This window comes from Capricornis sumatraensis, chromosome 5, assembly GCF_032405125.1.
Source record: "Capricornis sumatraensis isolate serow.1 chromosome 5, serow.2, whole genome shotgun sequence".
NCBI classification, from domain to species: Eukaryota; Metazoa; Chordata; class Mammalia; order Artiodactyla; family Bovidae; genus Capricornis; species Capricornis sumatraensis.
The window spans coordinates 50388789-50407852 of record NC_091073.1 but is presented as its reverse complement, the minus strand read 5'-3'; the positions used below and the strand labels follow the sequence as shown (position 1 = coordinate 50407852).

Sequence of the window (19064 nt, the reverse complement as noted above, 5' to 3'; positions counted from 1 at the left end):
GTTAGTCTTCCCTGTAGCTCAAACAGTAAAGAATCTGCCTGCAATGCAGGATATCTGGGTTCAATCCCTGGGTCGGGAAGATCCTCTGGAGAAGGAAATGGAAATCCACCCCGGTATTCTTGCCTGGAGAATCCCATGGGCAGAGGAACCTGGTGGGCTACAGTCCGTGGGATCACAAAGAGTCACACAACTGAGCGACTTACATTACACTACTACAACCCTGTTATCTTACCATCAACCACTCAGAAAATCGCACATAAGCTGATAGCATGCACTTTCCTCCTTCACCTTGCCTTTAAAAATGCTTTGCTGAAATCATCAGTGAGTTCAAGTGTTTTGAGCACTAGCTATCCTGAACTCCTTGCTTGGCACCTTGCAATAAATGTTGTACTTTGCTTCACAACAACCTGATGTTAGCAGATTGGTTTTACTTTGTGTGGATTCATTAGGTTCAGTAACACAGAGACCCACAATTATAATGCATAGTTTGTGACAACCAAAATCAAACAGCTATTTAGAATCCTCCAGTTCTGAATTTCTCAGCTTTTTTTTGAATTCTACAATAACCTACTATTATTAGGTCTCCAGTGAGCTGCTAATTCTCCAGGGATGTCCAAGTTATTCCAAAGTGTCCATCTCCAAGCTGAGAAACAATAACCAAAAAGTTCAGATGGGAGAAAGACCAATTCAGTGAGTTCTCTGAAAAACATAGGCCAGTGGAAAGTCACAACAGATTCTTAACAAGACAGGTAAGTTGTCAGTTCAGTTCACTCAGTCGTGCCTGACTCTTTGTGACCCATGGACTGCAGCACACCAGGCTTCCTTGTCCATCACCAACTCTCAGAGCCTACTCAAACTCATGTTCATTGCATCGGTGATGCCATCCAACCATCTCATCCTCTGTTGTCCCCTTATAGAGAGTAATTTAAAAGAATTTATATCAAGGCAAAGGACTGCAAAAAAGTCCAGGAGGAGCTTACCTTTTCTGAGTGTTTCCTTCTACTGCCTGGATTCTGGATGAATGCCTTTTCTTATTCTTTTTCACCCTTCACATTTTATCCTCCACCCTCCATCATCAAGATGCTATCTTACACATAGTGTTAGTGGGGAAATGACTGGATCTGACTCTATAAAAAAGAGAGTTCTGAGAGGCACAAGATGACAAGGCTGGAGCTCCCTCTAGAGCCCATCCTGCAGTGCATGGAGGGGTCTTCAGTATAGTGACCTAGGGCTGGACGGATCCTTGCCCATTTCCCCATCCCAGCTCACCTTGCTGAAGAGCCCTTTCCAGCAAATGAAGAGGTCTGCAAGGGCAGAGCTATTCACCATGCCCTGAAGGATGTAATTTGGAGGCTGCCCAGAAGAGATTAACCAAAATCTCTTCACCAGCATCTTTAGAAGCAAATGATCTGAGCAAGAATGCTTACAAGTTCTCCTGTCAATCTCAACTCTGGATACTCACCACAAAAGGGATCTTGATACTGTGGATATAGAATGGAGAATGTTCATTTGTTCATTATTCAATCTAGCAGTCTGGGTCATAGTCACAGATGTAGTCATAACAAATGAAAACTCTAATTTTTTAATAAACTAATGACTTCAAATATGAAAGGAAAATATTAATAAGAAGCAATGTTGGGCTTTAAAAATATTCTTTAGAAAAGCTAAAGAAATACAAAGAATTAACATGTTAATGAAAGAGCAACACAATCTTCATTTGACCATAAATCCTACTTTTTTTGCCTAGGAAGAAAAATAATGATTCGCAGATATCATATTGAGAAACCTAATTTTCAGTGTATTACAGTTACTGTTAAAATATCAGATAATAAAATGCAGCTTCTGATTTGTTCCTATAACATGATGTTATTAGAGATAAGGATAATCAATTTTTTTCTTTTGATAACTGTGAAGAGGGTAACACGAATAATATTTCTCTGTCATTTGGTGAAACTTCACAAGAATGCCTAAGTATTTGACATAATCAAAAGATTGTCTGGTCCACATTGCCTTCAAAACATGGCTTCTGTTTTTTAGATTAGTTCAGCTGAACTTACTAAACAGTTCAACATATCTCTACAACATCTTCTTGTTATTTCTGAGTCACTATTGTAGATAAATAAAATGGAAGAGCTAGACCCTGTCAACACAAAATTAAACTCTTAACTGAATATGGTATTTTCTTAGTAATGTAGAAAATTCATTCTAGGAATCACAATGGCATTTATATAACACTGCAGTTTCTGAAAGGCTTTCATAGCCATTCTCTTTCTCCATCCTCAGGACAAAGTAGATCTGAAATATACAAGTTGTGAAATGAAACTGTCCTTCTTTAATTTGTGTATTGTGAGTCCAATTTTTCTGTCTACTAAATTTTCTGAATACTGACCACTCCTCCAGGCCTGCACTCTTTAGTGCACTAATTATAGCTAACATTTATTGAGTGCTTACTGTGTGCTGAGATGGTTGGATGGCATCACAGACTCGATGGACATAAGTTTGAGCAAGCTCCACAAGTTGGTGATGGACAGGGAAGCCTGGCATGCTGCAGTCCATGGAGTCGCAAAGAATCAGACACGACTGAGTGACTGAACTGAACTACTGTGTGCTAGGTCCAGTTTTAAGTGTTTTACATGCATTAATTAAACAATCCTAAGAACACAGCTCCACTCCCGAGGTCAGGGAGGCGGCCGAGAGGAGCTACCCCACATCTGAGGTCAGGGGCGGCAGCCGAGAGGAGCAACCCCACGTCCAAGGAGCAGCGGCTGCGCAGGGTGCAGGAGGGCCAAGAGGAGCTACTCCACATTCAAGGTCAGGAGGGGCAGCCATGAGGACATAGCCCTCGTCCAAGGTAAGGAGCAGTGGCTGTACTTCGCTGCAGCAGCCATGATGATACCCCACGTCCAAGGTAAGAGAAACACAAGTGAGATGGTACGTGTTGCAAGAGGCATCAGACAACAGACACACTGAAACCATAATCACAGAAAACTAGCCAATCTGATCACATGGACCACAGCCTGTCTAACTCAATGAAACTAAGCCATGCCATGTGGGGCCACCCAAGACGGACGGGTCATGGTGGAAAGGTCTGACAGAATGTGGTCTACTGGAGAAGGGAATGGCAAACCACTTCAGTATCCTTGCCTTAAGAACCCCATGAACAGTATGAAAAAGCAAAATGATAGGATACCAAAAGAGGAACTCCCCAGGTCATTAGGTGCCCAATATGCTACTGGAGATCAGTGGAGAAATAACTCCAGAAAGAATGAAGGGATGGAGCCAAAGCAAAAACAATACCCATTTGTGGATGTGACTGGTGATAGAAGCAAGGTCCGATGCTGTAAAGAGCAATATTGCATAGGAACCTGCAATGTTAGGTCCATGAATCAAGGCAAATTGGAAGTGGTCAAAGAGGAGATAGCAAGAGTGAATGTCTACATTCTAGGAATCAGTGAACTAAAATGGACTGGAATGGGTGAATTTAACTCAGATGACCATTATATCTACTACTGCGGGCAGGAATCCCTTAGAAGAAATGGAGTAGCCATCATGGTCAACAAAAGAGTCTGAAATGCAGTACTTGGATGCAATCTCAAAAACGACAGAATGATCTTTGTTTGTTACCAAGGCAAACCATTCAATATCAAAGTGATCCAAGCCTATGTTCCAATCAGTAACACTGAAGAAGCTGAAGTTGAATGGTTCTATGAATACCAACAAGACGTTTTAGAACTAATATCCAAAAAAGATGTCCTTTTCATTATAGGGGACTGGAATGCAAAAGTAGGAAGTCAAGAAACACCTGGAGTAACAGGCAAATTTGGCCTTGGAATGTGGAATGAAGCAGGGCAAAGACTAATAGAGTTTTGCCAAGAGAACCCACTGGTCATAGCAAACACCCTCTTCCAACAACACAAGAGAAGACTCTACACATGGACATCACCAGATGGTCAACACCGAAATCAGACTGATTATATTCTTTGCAGTAAAAAATGGAGAAGCTCTAGACAGTCAGCAAAAACAAGACTGGAAGCTGACTGTGGCTCAGATCATGAACTCATTGCCAAATTCAGACTTAAATTGAAGAAAGTAGGGAAAACCACTAGACCATTCAGGTATGACCTAAATCAAATCCCTTATGATTATACAGTGGAAGTGAGAAATAGATTTAAGGGACTAGATCTGATAGAAAGAGTGCCTGACGAACTATGGAATGAGGTTCTTGACATTGTACAGGAGACAGGGATCAAGACCATCGCCATGGAAAAGAAGTGCAAAAAAGCAAAAGGGCTCTCTGGGGAGGCCTTACAAATAGCTGTGAACAGAAGAGAATCAAAAAGCAAAGGAGAAAGGGAAAGATATAGCATCTGAATGCAGAGTTCCAAAGAAGCAAGAAGAGATAAGAAAGCCTTCCTCAACGATCAATGCAAACAAATAGAGGAAAACAACAGAATGGGAAAGACTAGAGATCTCTTTAAGAAAATTAGAGATACCAAGGGAACTTTTCATGCAAAGATGGGCGCGATAAAGGACAGAAATGGTATAGACCTAACAGAAGCAGAAGATATTAAGAAGAGGTGGCAAGAATACACAGAAGAACTGCACAAACAAGAGCTTCACAACCAAGATAATCATGATGGTGTGATTACTCTCCTAGAACCAGACATCCTGGAATGTGAAGTCAAGTGGGCCTTAGAAAGCATCAGTACAAACAAAGCTAGTGGAGGTGATGGAATTCCAGTGGAGCTATTTCAAATCCTGAAAGATGATGCTGTGAAAGTGCTGCACTCAATATGCCAGCAAGTTTGGAAAACTCAGCAGTGTACACAGGACTGGAAAAGGTCAGTTTTCATTCCAATCCCAAGGAAAGGCAATGCCAAAGAATGCTCAAACTACTGCACAATTGCACTCATCTCACATGCTAGTGAAGTAATGCTCAAAATTCTCCAAGCCAGGCTTCAGCAATACGTGAACCATGAAATTCCAGACACTCAAGCTGGTTTTCGAAAAGGCAGAGGAACCAGAGATCAAATTGCCAACATCTGCTTGATTGTTGAAAAAGCAAAAGAGTTCCAGAAAAACATCTATTTCTGCTTTATTGACTATGCCAAAGCCTTTGACTGTGTGGATCACAATAAACTCTGGAACATTCTAAAAGAGATGGAAATACCAGACCACCTGACCTACCTCTTGAGAAACCTATATGCAGGTCAGGAAGCAACAGTTAGAACTGGACATGGAACAACAGATTGGTTCCAAATAGGGAAAGGAGTATGGCAAGACTGTATATTGTCACCCTGCTTATTTAACTTATATGCAGAGTACCTCATGAGAAACACTGGGCTGGAAGAAGCACAAGCTGGAATCAAGATTGCCTGAAGAAATATCAATAACCTCAGATATGCAGATGACACCACCCTTATGGCAGAAAGTGAAGAGAAACTAAAAAGCCACTTGATGAAAGTGAAAGTGGAGAGTGAAAAAGTTGGCTTAAAGCTCAACATTCAGAAAAATAAGATCATGGCATCCAGTCCCATCACTTCATGGGAAATAGATGGGGAAACAGTGGAAACAGTGTCAGACTTTATTTTTGGGGCTCCAAAATCACTGCAGATGGTGACTGCAGCCATGAAATTAAAAGATACTTACTCCTTGGAAGGAAAGTTATGACCAACTTAGATAGCATTTTAAAAAGCAGAGACATTACTTTGCCAACAAAGGTCCGTCTCATCAAGGCTCTGGTTTTTCCAGTGGTCATATATGATGTGAGAGTTGGACTGTGAAGAAAGCTGAGCACCAAAGAATTGATGCTTTTGAACTGTGGTGCTGGAGAAGACTCTTGAGAGTTCCTTGGACTGCAGGGAGGTCCAATCTATCCATCCTAAAGGAGATCAGACCTGGGTGTTCATTGGAAGGACTGATGCTGAAGCTGAAATTCCAATACTTTGGCCATCTCATGCGAAGAGTTGACTCATTGGAAAAGACCCTGATGCTGGGAAGGATTGGGGACAGGAGAAGAAGGGGACGACGGAAGATGAGATGGCTGGATGGCATCATCAACTCGATCGACATGAGTTTCAGTAAACCTCAGGAGTTGGTGATGGACAGGGAGACCTGGCGTGCTGTGATTCATGGGGTTGCAAAGAGTCGGATACGACTGAGCGACTGAACTGAACTGAACTGAAGAACACAGCGCTGTGCTATGTGATTTTACTTAAAGTCCCATTATATTGAGGAAATCTAACTCTAGACATTTATTATTGTTTCCTACTTGCTTTCTCTTCTAACTTCACCCTGTCTTTGATGGTTTTCCTAATATTTACTTTATTGGTAAAGGTAGCAACACTTGGTTAGCAGATGACATGTTTTAATGTCCATAAAACCTGCAATCTCTATGTATCCCAAATACAATTAATGTAAACTTTAGAAAAATAACATCAAGAAAATGAAAAAATCAAGAATAGTTAGATGACTTGCCCCAAATAATCCAGCCAATAAACAGTCAAGTCAAACTATAAATCTACACCCAGTTCCCTAATGCCTCCTAAAGCTGCCTAAGTCTATTTTTACCCTTTTTTAACTATGTCTGTGCCCTGATAATCCTGTCTACCATCACCACCTTTATCATCACCATCAATAAACAAATCTACTAAGAAGATTTCTACATTTGATGCAGGGCAGAAATGGATGTCACAGAGCCAGCAATGCCAACATTCCTACAGGAATTCACACTCTAATAATAGTGAGGAGATCAGAGGTACAACCAAGGGGATATAATGGGTAAAGAACCACCCAGGCTCTAGGTTATGAAAATAAATAGGATGAGGAGTACCTCATCTCACGTAAGCATGCTTGAAGAGGGAAGCCTGATAAACATGTACTAGATATTTCCCTGTAAATACCAGCTCGTTTTCTTCATGTTGATACAAAATGTTGCAAATACATACTGAAGATTTAAGCTAAGCAAATGAACATTTAAAGTTAGGAGGCAAAGAAAGTGATAGAAAAGGCACTGCACTGGAAATCAGATGTGTTAGTTTCAATTCTATCAAGGTATAATTTTGCCAAGACAACTTATCTCAGCCTCAGAGGCAAAATATTCTGTTGGATAGGGGGAGAATCTGATTTTGGCTCAAGCCATTTACTGGCTTTGTGACCTTGAACAATTTTTAACCTTCAATTTTTTCAAATATAAAATGGATAAAATAATTCTAACCTTGTAGGTTTACTGTAAAGGTTAAATATACTAACTAAATTAAAAGACACTTGCTCCTTGGAATCAAAGTTATGACCAACCTAGACAGCATATTAAAAAGCAGAGATATTACTTTGCCAACAAAGGTCCATCTCATCAAGGCTATGGTTTTTCCAGTAGTCATATATGGATATGAGAGTTGGACTATGAACAAAGCTGAGCACCAAAGAATTGATGCTTTTGAACTGTGGTGTGGAGAAGACTCTTGAGAGTCCCTTGGACTACAAGGAGATCCAACCAGTCCATCCTAAAGGAGATCAGTCCTGAGCGTTCATTGGAAGGACTGATGTTGAAGGTGAAGCTCCAATACTTTGGCCACCTGATGTGAAGAACTGGCTCATTTGAAAAACCCTGATTCTGGGAAAGATTGAGGGCAGGAGGAGAAGGGGACGACAGAGGATGAGATGGTTGGATGACATCACTGATTCAATGGAGATGAGTTTGGGTAAACTCCGGGAGTTGATGATGGACAGGGAGGCCTGGTGTGCTGCGGTTCATGGGCTCACAAAGAGTCGGACACAACTGAGCAACGAAACTGAACTGAACTGAAATATACTAAGGTCTTTTCAAATAGTAGTTGCTTAATAGTATTTACCTTTATTATCCTTTATTGAGAAAATGAGGAGACTACTAAATAATTTTTCATATCCTTCCAATTTTTAAAAGCCTATATTCTTACCTGGAGAGTCCCAGGGACAGAGGAGCCAGGCAGGCTACATTTCATAGGATCACTAAGAGTCAAACATGACCGAAGCAATTTAATGTGCACATACACATGAGTCTATATCTACTTGGCACTGGGTTAAGTACACTTGTTTAAATGTTTGCTTTAACAGATTGTTGCTTAATGACCATGTCATTTTTATAGCATGAAAGGCCAATCAAATCACATCTAGAGAAAATAATTCTTATTTTCAATCAACCCACAATCCAATTGGGGTACATTAGCATTAAGTCATCAGTGGAAGTGAGATAAGAAAAATGTCTCAAATTGCTTAGATTAAGTATATTTTACCTAATCTATCCTCTAGTGAAAAATCACCTATGAATTGGTGTAAAACTTGCACAATTTTCCAAACAAGAAATAATTATTTTTCTAAATTCATACTATATCATCTTTTCTCTGGAATAGTATGTTTCATACATTTTGATTACAACCCATTGCAATCTAATCCACACACACATGCGCAAATATTTTTAAAAAATAAGAAATACAGGTTTCACAAACTATCTGCATTGCATTCATATTTTCTGTTCTTTTTTAATTTAAGGTTTAATGATGATTATTATCTACTAAACTGATATCATGACCCATTGAAGGGTCACCAGCCACTATCTGTAAAACACTACGGTACAGCAATTCTTTCTCTATGAAGATTATTTAAAAACGTCAACTAGTCAGTACTACTTCTTGTCCAGTCAGCTGCTTAAAACATGTACATTCAAAAAGAAAAAAAAAAAAAAAACATGTACATTCAGTTAAATAATATGTTGCACATAGATCACAATTTGCCTGGTCATTAATCAACTGGAATTTAGACAACTTCGATTAATCTAGCTTATAACTATATTATGTTCTTAAAATGCTCTAGAAATATATTTACCCTAAATGCTCACTATAAGTTCCCTTTTCCCACTAAAGGCATTCAGTTCAGTTCAGTTCAGTCACTCAGTCGTGTCTGACTCTTTGCGACCCCATGAATCGCAGCATGCCAGGCCTCCCTGTCCATCACCAACTCCCAGAGTCTACTCAAACTCATCTCCATTGAATCAGTGATGTCATCCAACCATCTCATCCTCTGTCATCCCCTACTTCTCCTGCCTTCAATTCTTCCCAGTATCAGGGTTTTTCAAATGAGTCATTTCTTCACATCAGGTGGCCAAAGTATTGGAGTTTCAGCTCCAACATCAGTCCTTCCAATGAACACTCAGGACTGATCTCCTTTAGGATGGACTGGTTGGATCTCCTTGCAGTCCAAGGGACTCCCAAGAGTCTTCTCTAACACCACAGTTCAAAAGCATCAATTCTTTGGCACTCAGCTTGCTTTATAGTCCGATCCTCACATCCATACATGACTACTGGAAAAACCATAGCCTTGACGAGACGGACCTTTGTTGGCAAAGTAATGTCTCTGCTTTTTAATATGCTGTCTAGGTTGGTCATAACTTTCCTTCCAAGGAGTAAGTGTCTTTTAATTTCATGGCTGCAGTCACCGTCTGCAGTGATTTTGGAACCCCCCCAAATAAAATCAGCCACTGTTTCCCCATTTATTTGCCATGAAGTGATGGGACTGGATGCCATGATCTTAGTTTTCTGAATGTTGAGCTTTAAGCCAATTTTTTTCGCTCTCCTCTTTCACTTTCATCAAGAGGCTCTTTAGTTCTTCTTCTAAAGGCATTATAGACATCAATTTAGCTTCACAATCTGTAACTAGAATTTCAAAGAGAAACTGTAGGAATGTTCTTTATCAAATTTTACAATGACTGTTTCTTTCTTAGGTTGAATTATTTTAATCCTCCATGTTTGCATCTATCATACAAGAAGTTCTATCATCTTTCTTTGTATACCTTTATCCCAGAATCTATGGCAACTTCTTATGGGAAAAAAGGGGTGTGTAGTCATAATTTTTCTTTCTTGATAATTGGGATTAGCTCACAGTTTTAGACTGTAATGCATATTTCAGCTCTCTGTTTGTCCCATGTCAATATATTTTTAAGCTATTGATAGCATCAAATTCAACAGGCTTTTGATGTTATCAAGTTTCACAGGCTTTTCAGCCTTGAATTTCTATGTCTTCTTTGTTCATATTTCATTTATTTTTGCTGTCACTCTTCTACATCCCGGTCATTCTGCACACCTGGATGTATTTCCCTATGTTTCAAATACTGAGCCTTATGTCAATGATGATACATATTTCCCATTCTGATTTTTACAACTTCTCGTATGACACCAAAAAGACCATGCAGAACACCCTAGGGGTTCCCAGACACTTAAGTAAATGGGTTTATGATGCATTCTATACTAAATCCAAAGCTGAGTTCCCTTCCGACTACTGTCTGCCATGATTTTCTAATGTGAAATTTTTCTTAGTTAAGTTCTTTCTTAGTTAAGTTCTTCATGTCTGCCTTTGAGCTAAGGCCTTTTTTCTGATCTACAACTATTTATCATTCATTTTACTACCTTTCACTACTCTTCCACTAGCCCTTTCATTGATAAGTCATAATCTCAAAATTTCATGCAATTAAACTAACTTCACACAGCCTATCATTTAGGATCTTTTCTCCTATTAAGAACACATAGACAGTCCCTACACTGCTCCACACCTAGTTTCATTAGGAAAGATAGCAGAATCCAGGCACAAGAGACCCATTCTGGTAACTTTATGTCAGCAACTCTATTTCAAAAAGGTTTGCTATCTTCTTTCATTGTGCTCAATAGTAATTAGATATGGTTCATGTCTATATTGATCAAAAAAGTATTTATCTTCCTCTTGCAAGCTACTCATTCTTCTGTTTTATTTTAGTAGAAGTAATGAGAAATGTGCTCAAGATTACACTTAGGACAGTTTAACAAGGATAGTGCTGTGATCCTGTGCAGTACATGTGTCATAGAATTGTAATCATAATTTGAGAGCTGTATGATAATAGTTGCATAAATGTATAGGATGCTGGGGGAGGATGGTTTTGCTTATTTCCTTTCTTGAAATGCCCTGGTGATTTTTCATAACAGGTTTATGTTTAAATCACTGAATAACTTATCTACTATTTGCCATGTGAACCAGCCTCTTAGCTTTCTGTCATCGGTAATATCTTCTTGTTACTATTAAGAATAAAGGTCAGTTTCTTAGCCTTTCCTCATATTAAATAAAAACTCCAGTTGACTCATTATAAGGAAAAAAAAATCACATTAATGAAAGTTTGTGTTGACCCTCAAATTTCATATATATTATGGAAATTACACTTTAAAACTTTCCCAATTATCATCCTATTCAGTTCAGTTCAGTCACTCAGTCATGTCCGACTCTTTGTGACCCCATGAATCGCAGCACGCCAGGCCTCCCTGTCCATCACCAACTCCCAGAGTTCACTCAGACTCACGTCCATTGAGTCAGTACTGGAGTTTCAGCTTTAGCATCATTCCTCCCAAAGAAATCCCAGGGCTGATCTCCTTCAGAATGGACTGGTTGGATCTCCTTGCAGTCCAAGGGACTCTCAAGAGTCTTCTCCAACACCACAGTTCAAAAGCATCAATTCTTCGGCACTCAGCCTTCTTCAAGCCCCCAAATTGGAATTCTCCTGGAGAGTTCTTTGCTTCATGCAGTGTGAGATAAAGTTTTCTCTACTCCTGTCCCCATGGTTTATCTCCTCATACCACACACAGAAGGGCACTGAGCCACAGGCTACAACTACAGCTATATGCTCTGCTAGGTTTGGGTCTTTTTGTTTTCATTGAAAATTTTGCTCACTTTGAAAAGTTTCTAAAGTAAAGATATAAAATGTAATACACTGGCCTGGACATCTGAATTCTTTTTACTGCATGATATAGTCATACCAAACATAAGCACCAATCACTAAAAATTCATTTTCATATTAAGCATCTGATACAATGTTCTAGTTATGTATGTATACATATTTATTATTTATAAAAATATATAAGAAACTTTTTAACATTTGACGATGGAAAAAAGCTTTTACATGTACATGTAGCCTTGCACCAAAGAAAACATGTAATAAGATATGATATGGGTTATATAGGGCCCATTATTTTTTGCAAATATTTGCTTAAAATCTCACAGTTATAAAAATTCATTTGATATTCACATTACTTATTTTCCAACATTTCTTCAATTCTCACACTACATAAAAGCAAAGAAAAAAGTTTCAAAATTCTCATTTAAAATCATTTTCTAGTAAGTTTGGCTTGGCAGAGTGAAAATTCTTGTAAGTGAAATATGTTGTTAGAAAATGAAAACCACCTTTCCTGAAGGTACACATTCTTCTCTGCATCTGGGGGAATATTTGAAATGCTCTAGCAGAGGAAAATCCCCCTTCAGGGCCATTCCATAACTCTGAACTTAGGATGGATTAGCATCTCTAAGAGGTAGACTGTAGCCCACCAGGCTCCTCCATCCATGGGATTTTCCAGGCAAGAGTGGAGTGGGTTGCCATTGCCTTCTCCTGTCATATGCTCAGCACCAGCCAAATGGTGAAACCTGGTGACTGTTCTGAACTTGAGTAAATCCTGACCTTATCTCTTCAGAGTTCCACCATCAGAGCTCTGCACATGCTGGGCCACACAGCTGAGCAGGCCTGCATATCCAAGAAGAGCACATCTACAATGATGCCCAAAATTATGAAAGGAAAGTTTGGAAGACATACCCTCTTCTGTGCCGACTGCTCCTACAGGCATGTAAGGAAATCCAATGTGGAACAGAGTCCTCAGTCTTAAAAAAGAAAGTCTAACCTTTTGATTCTTACATAAAACCTCTATTTTTCATAACATGATATTTTCTCATGAGAAACTAAAAGGTAAGGGGAAATTTGCTGGATCCTAATACATAATTGATTATATCCCAGCACTGTAATAAAGATTATTACCTATGCATCAGAAAAACCCTTGATTTAGGAATAAGCTCATCATAAATTAGGCCATCAAAAAGTTCTGGAAGAATTCCTTTAGTGCAGTTACTGCTGGCGTCACAAATCCATGAGAAAAATGAGTATCATGGCTTTCAAAGTATATGGTATTATTTACTTCTCAACTTGGCATGTGGGATATTTTAAGTAACTTCCTTTTTTTTCCATTCTTCATGCCATTAATCATTCATTTTTTAATTCATTAACTCAACAAAAATGAATACTTATTATGTGCTATACATATACATACTACTGTATGACAAGATACAGCAGTAATAATAAGAACAGCAACCCTACCCATTGGTTCAGCTGGTAAAGAAACCGCCTGCAATGAGGGAGATGTGGGTTTGATCCCTGGGTTGGGAAGATCCCCTGGAGAAGGGAAAGGCTACCCACTCCAGTATACTGGCCTAGAGAATTCCATGGACTACAGTCCATGGGGTTGCAAGGAGTCGGACACAGCTGAGCGACTTTCACTTTCACTATATACTAAACACTGTTCTCCTATACACCTTGGCTTATTTAATCCTTGCAGCAATCTCCTGAGGTAAGTACAATTATATGCTCACGTTGCAGATGAGCAACTGAAGTACAGAAAGATTAATTAACTCCACCTTTACCAGAGCAAGTGTTCACATCCACCTTTTTTTACTCCAGTGTCCATGATCTTGACCACTATGATATATGAGAAAAGGACATGGGTTTGTAGAACTTTCAATGTACTGCAGACATTAAACAAATGAACACATTTGTAATCCCAAATGCTGATAAGATATATAAGAAAAGAGCACAGTGCCTTGAGATAGGATGGTATAACAATGCCAAGGCTCTTCCTGCTGCCTAAGAAGTATGATAATTACCTATGGTGATTCTCAACTCACCAAAATGGCAAAGGTATAAAACTGAAGAACGCAAGCTGATTAAAAAGAGCTGGGGAAAACTAAGGCTGGGAAGCTGGGGAAGGTAAGTAAGCAATTCAGTCTTCAATTCTTACCATACTTGCCATACAATCAAGGCTCACTATATTGGAGGCCCTTCTTTTTGGTACAACTCAGAATGACTAGCGACAGGGATCTAGTGAATGCAAACCCCCCCTTCCCATCTTACCCCTCCCAAATACTGAAATCCAACCAGGATTAGGTGCTCCTTCTTCCCAGGTGAAACCAAGACCCTCCTCATCTGCTATATTCCACCAAAGTTTATGGTAGATGTCTAAAAATTTCAAACTCTGCTTCAATGCTTTAGCTTATTAAAAAGAAAAAGAAAAAAAAAGATGGAGAAGAAAGGAAATAGCAACCCACTCCAGTATCCTTGACTGTAAAATTCCATGGACAGAAGAGCCTGAGGGCAGGCTGCAGTCCATGGGGTCACACATGCAGGAGAGGGGGTGGAGGGAGATGGGTTGGGAGCCATAAACAGAGGAAGAACTGAAAAGGAAAAGAAAAAGAAAGATCTCATTGGCTTGTAATTGGTAAAACTTGCATTTCTGAAAATAAGATAATGGCTTATAGTCAACAAAACAAAAAAAAACTCCACCTTTACGAGACTTGGCTATTAACAGACTTGGAAACAGAGACTGAAATACTGACTTGAAAACAAAAACATGAAATCAGAGAATCACGCTCCCAGGAAGACAAAATCCCCTTTCCATTCAGATTTGTTTAAAAAGATCTGGACTTTATTGCCCTACTTGCCAATTACAGATCTACCTCTTTTTATTAGTAGAGAAATCAAACAAAAAAGAAACATCTCTCTCCTCAAGAAATTATTTCCTTGTGGATTTGGGAAATTTTACATTTCTAATTGTTATTATTTATTTTACACACTATTTTTATGTCTTCACTCTTTATGTTAGGCACAGTCCCTACATATAGGATTACATCTTGAAGAAGTGTGACATATTAGCTCCTAAGTCTGTAGTTTCATTCCACTGAGGTTAATGATGATTCAGAGGGGAGAGGAAGAGGGAGAGGGCAGGTGTTCATAATAGCACCGTTAATTATGGTCATTTCGCACATCTAGGTAGAAAGCAACATCATTTTCAGGCCCAATAAATTAAGTTCGTTTCCTAGTTCATTGTTCAGAATCATAAAAGAATAATTCTTGATGCTCTATTGCCACAAGAAAGTCTTCTGCTTTCATCTTAGTATACTAATTAATATGGGATTTTATAGTCTACCTGGCTCTGATTTATGAGGTTACTATATTAAAATGCTTAGATAACTAAATACACAACTTAATAATTTGACTTCCAATGAAGGTTAAACAGTCTCTGATAAGCAAATGGCACATTAAGTCTCATCTTTAATAGTTAACAAATTACACTTGAGAGACCTAGGTAAATTATAAGAATTTATTCTTAATATAAAAAGAAATAGTCTAAAGGTTAGAAACTAAACTTTGACAGTAATTTACAGTTATGTCAAATATACTGTTAGTATTGAGACTTGTAAAAAATCTGAAAAGCACATTAAATGTGACTTTCTTCAGAAATACCTTCTTTATCCCATCTTTTAAAAAATCTGTGAATACAACTAACTTTAACTCTTAATATAATTGAGTCATAATCAATTCTTTAATTATTATACTTCATTAATAAATAAAATTATGTCCTTTGGTGGTTTACCTAGAAATAAAATACCATATAAATGGCAAATAAATGCCAAGAATTTAAGGATCTGAACTTGTATGAAAATGAAGTAAACATCCTTATAGCTTCATCAGTACAAGTTATCATCACATTTTACACTGATGTATGGGAAACAGGATAGCATACTAATGTCAAATTTCTGAAAACATGACATCATATTTCACTACTGAAGAATAAATGATTTTTTTTGGTACTGTCTTCCAGGAAGAGAAAAGAAAAAAAATCATAATAGTTGCAATTTGTATTAACTTCAAAGCTGGGAATTCTTTCCCAAAGATAGTTTACTTTCTCTCCTTTTTAAAACAACAATGTCAGTTTAGACACAAAATCTCATAAAAGTAAAACACCTTGTAATATGTTGAGCAATCACCCACAATCACTTTCAGACCTTTGAAAAAACAATTTAATTTGAATCACCAGTCTAAATAGGTCATTTAACTCAGAAAAATTAAAATTAGAAAAAGAATTGACCCTGTATAGCTAAAGCATCTGCATCCTCAATGTCCTGCTGTCTTCAAAGTCAAACCAGAGCTAAGCGTCAAGAACAACAATAATATATTAATTTATTCCAAATCTCAAAGTTAAGTCTGCTCTTGAGATGGCCATAAAAAACAACATTATATAGAAAAATCATGAGGAGGGATGCTTGAAGAAGTTGAGAGTGGAAGTCCAGAAGGAAAAGCGGAAAACTGTATTTAAGAAGAATAATGGTATACACGTATATGCAGCGGACGGGTCCCTACTAGCAAGATCCCCTTTCTCATGCATATGTTCACAGTATATGGCAAATAGAAATCAGCTGCAGCACAATTAACACAAAGCAAGTAACTGCCAAACAAGTTTATTCTCCCACAAGCTTCTCCTATAGTTCACTAGCAGCATAAGATCATGAACCTTAATGCTCTTGTCTGGCACCCTTCAGAACTTAATCAGCCTGTAACATTCTGGTAAACACAGGGCTCAAAGCCCTACTCCCTAGAAAACCTTCCCAGGCATAGGGAAAACTACAAAAGCTTAAAAGTAATAACTTTAAAGAAGGAGAACAATAAACTAAAACACAAATGAGAATGTGGCTACCTGAGATATCCTCTACTTTTCCAACCAGATCATCCATAACATCAAAAGGACCCCCACCATGTTGCAACAAGAAGGTGTCAAGTGTTGGAGAATAGAGTCTACCTTTAGAAGGCAGGGCATCGAAGGTGGCTAGCAGAAAGGGAATCAGCACTGCTGGAGGCAGAGAAAGGCGTCAGTTTCAGGACTCTCCAGAGCCACCAGTAAATGCACCCTCCTTTTTGGGTTAAAAGTAACTCGGACGCTCAGAAAAAGTACTTTCACATTCTCCAGCTAGCAACAATCTATCATCCATAGGCAAAGAGTGATCAGAGACACCAAAGAAACAAGCTTTCCTCTGTGTCCATCCTCCTAAAGCCACTTCCCCAAAACTGAGATCTTGAGAAATCTTGATTCCCTCAAGATTTCTGTTTAAAGATGGATTGGAAGGACCTTTGCTCTGACAAGGAAGCAAACAGAAGTCCCGACACTGGGGAATTACAAAGGAACATCCTACGGTACAGTTTTCTTAAACGGGTAAATCCCAAAACAGAATTCAGGTTTATTCACCTCCAGACTGATGATAAAAATTTTATAACTTCCTGGGACAGAGAGAAACAAGTTCACTCCAGCCCCCAACCCCAACCACGCTCAGAAAGCAATGACTGAAACAGTCCCAGAGAGGGACGGAGCAGGCTGACCCTCCTTCCACTACAGTCGCTCCAAATCCGCTTTTCGCCACGCCGTCAGCCCCTCCTTTAGTTTCTCTGCTCGCGCCTTAAGCGGCCGCTTTCTCTCCCTACCTCGAGTTCTTAGCGGACTCGGCCCAGCAATCGCCCTGCCCCTGACGTGTCCCTCTGGGTGGCGTCCCCGGTACTTGGGAGGTTCTCGAAAGCCCCAGTCTAGGCGCTGAGGCTGAGGCTGAGGAACCCTGGGGGTTCCGGCCTCCCAGGGCTCCCGCCAGAGCGGATTAAGTTGCTCGGGCCCCCAGAGGCGCGCACTGCCCGCGTCCCTCCCACTCCCGCCCCTCCCGGGCTCCGGCTCCCCTGGTCCCCCAGCCTCCGCTGAGGTGACCGCGCACTCACCGGAGGTGAGCTGCATCCAGGCACAGATCTTGTACACCGTAGCCGTGTTGCAGAAGAAGAAGAGGGTAAAGCAAACGATGCAGGCAATGATAAGCATCATGGAGAGGCCGATGAAAAAGGAGGCGGCTTTGAAGGCGCCCGAGGGCAGCGTGGAGAAGTCCGTGAAGCTGCCCCTGCAGGTCAGCTCCCGGGAGAAGCCGTTGCCGATGCAGTAGTGGAAGAGCCCGAAATAGCCAGCTTGCGGGGTGTCCACGCCGTCGCCGATCCAGTAGGGCTGGATGAAGCACACCACGTTGACGATGGCAAAGCAGATGGTGAAGATGGCCCACAGCACGCCGATGGCCCGCGAGTTCCGTACATAGTTGGTGTGGTACAGCTTGGCAGCCTCCTGAGCCGGGAGCATCGCGGCGGCGGCGGCAGCGGCGGCGGCGGCTCCGGGCATTCTCCCCCTCCTCCTCCTCCTCCTCCTCCTCGTCCTCCGCCTCCCCCCCGCCTCTCCGCGCTCAGGAGACACACTCACCGAGCCGGGCGAGCTGCAACTCCCCTGCCTCCTCCTCAGCCCAGTAGCGCCAGTTTCAGAGTCTGCATCCTCGCTCCCGGAAGGAGGGCGGGGGAGCGCCGAGCACCCCTCCGGCTCGCCTGGCACAGCCTCCCGGCCCCCCTCCCTCCCTCCCTCCTGGCCGGGGCTCCAGCCCTCCTCACCGCCCTCCGCCCCTCTTCCCGCCGCCGCCGATGCAGCTGCAGCAGCCGAAGGCGGCAAATCCAGCGCGCGGCGTCGCGGCGCGCGAGCTCGGGCGCCCCTCCAGCCTTCGGCCCCCAGGCGACCCTGGGACGCCCCTCGAGTGCCGGGCGTGGGCCAGGGAAGCTGGCCTTGAGTTGCGGATGGGGTAACCTTGGAAGGGGGTGGGAGCACCCATAGGGATCCCCAAGGCGATCCCAGGATCCCAGGTGGGGTTAGGGGCCGGGCGCCGAAGACTGATTCTGGAAGCCTTTCAAGCACCGCACAGCAACGTGCTTCGACCTCTGCATCTTTGCAGGCGTACGAGGGGCAACGAGGCAGGTGAAGGCGAGAGAGGCCGAAGGAAAAGAGACGTGCTGCCCCAAGAGAATCCCCGGTGACAACCACAGAAAGACTGCTAACTCCTCGACGGGGTGGAGACAAGTTGGGCAGGAGCCTGGCAGACAATAACGTAAAAGACACACCTCACGAGTAGTCTCATACCAGCTAAGCTGGACTTATTTCTTCTTGGCATTCCCATTCCCTCCGCCCCCACTGGCTCAGACAAACTGACGCTTATACTTTCCTTTAAGTAAGGTCGCTTCCCCCATAAATTCTGCCATAAATGGGGCCTGTGGGGCATAGAAGTGACTGTGTCACCGAAAT

The 19064-nt window shown here is 41.1% G+C and overlaps 1 protein-coding gene across 1 annotated transcript in view; it reads right to left on the bottom strand.

Annotated features, from left to right (window-relative positions):
* The window catches only part of LHFPL3 (LHFPL tetraspan subfamily member 3), a 448368-nt gene extending 430246 nt beyond the window's left edge, over nucleotides 1-18122 (bottom strand). The window contains exon 1 of the mRNA XM_068973314.1: nucleotides 17681-18122. Within this exon, the coding sequence (XP_068829415.1) occupies nucleotides 17681-18122 (442 nt within the window). The remainder of the gene's footprint in view (nucleotides 1-17680) is intronic.
* Nucleotides 18123-19064: the final 942 nt, after the last annotated feature.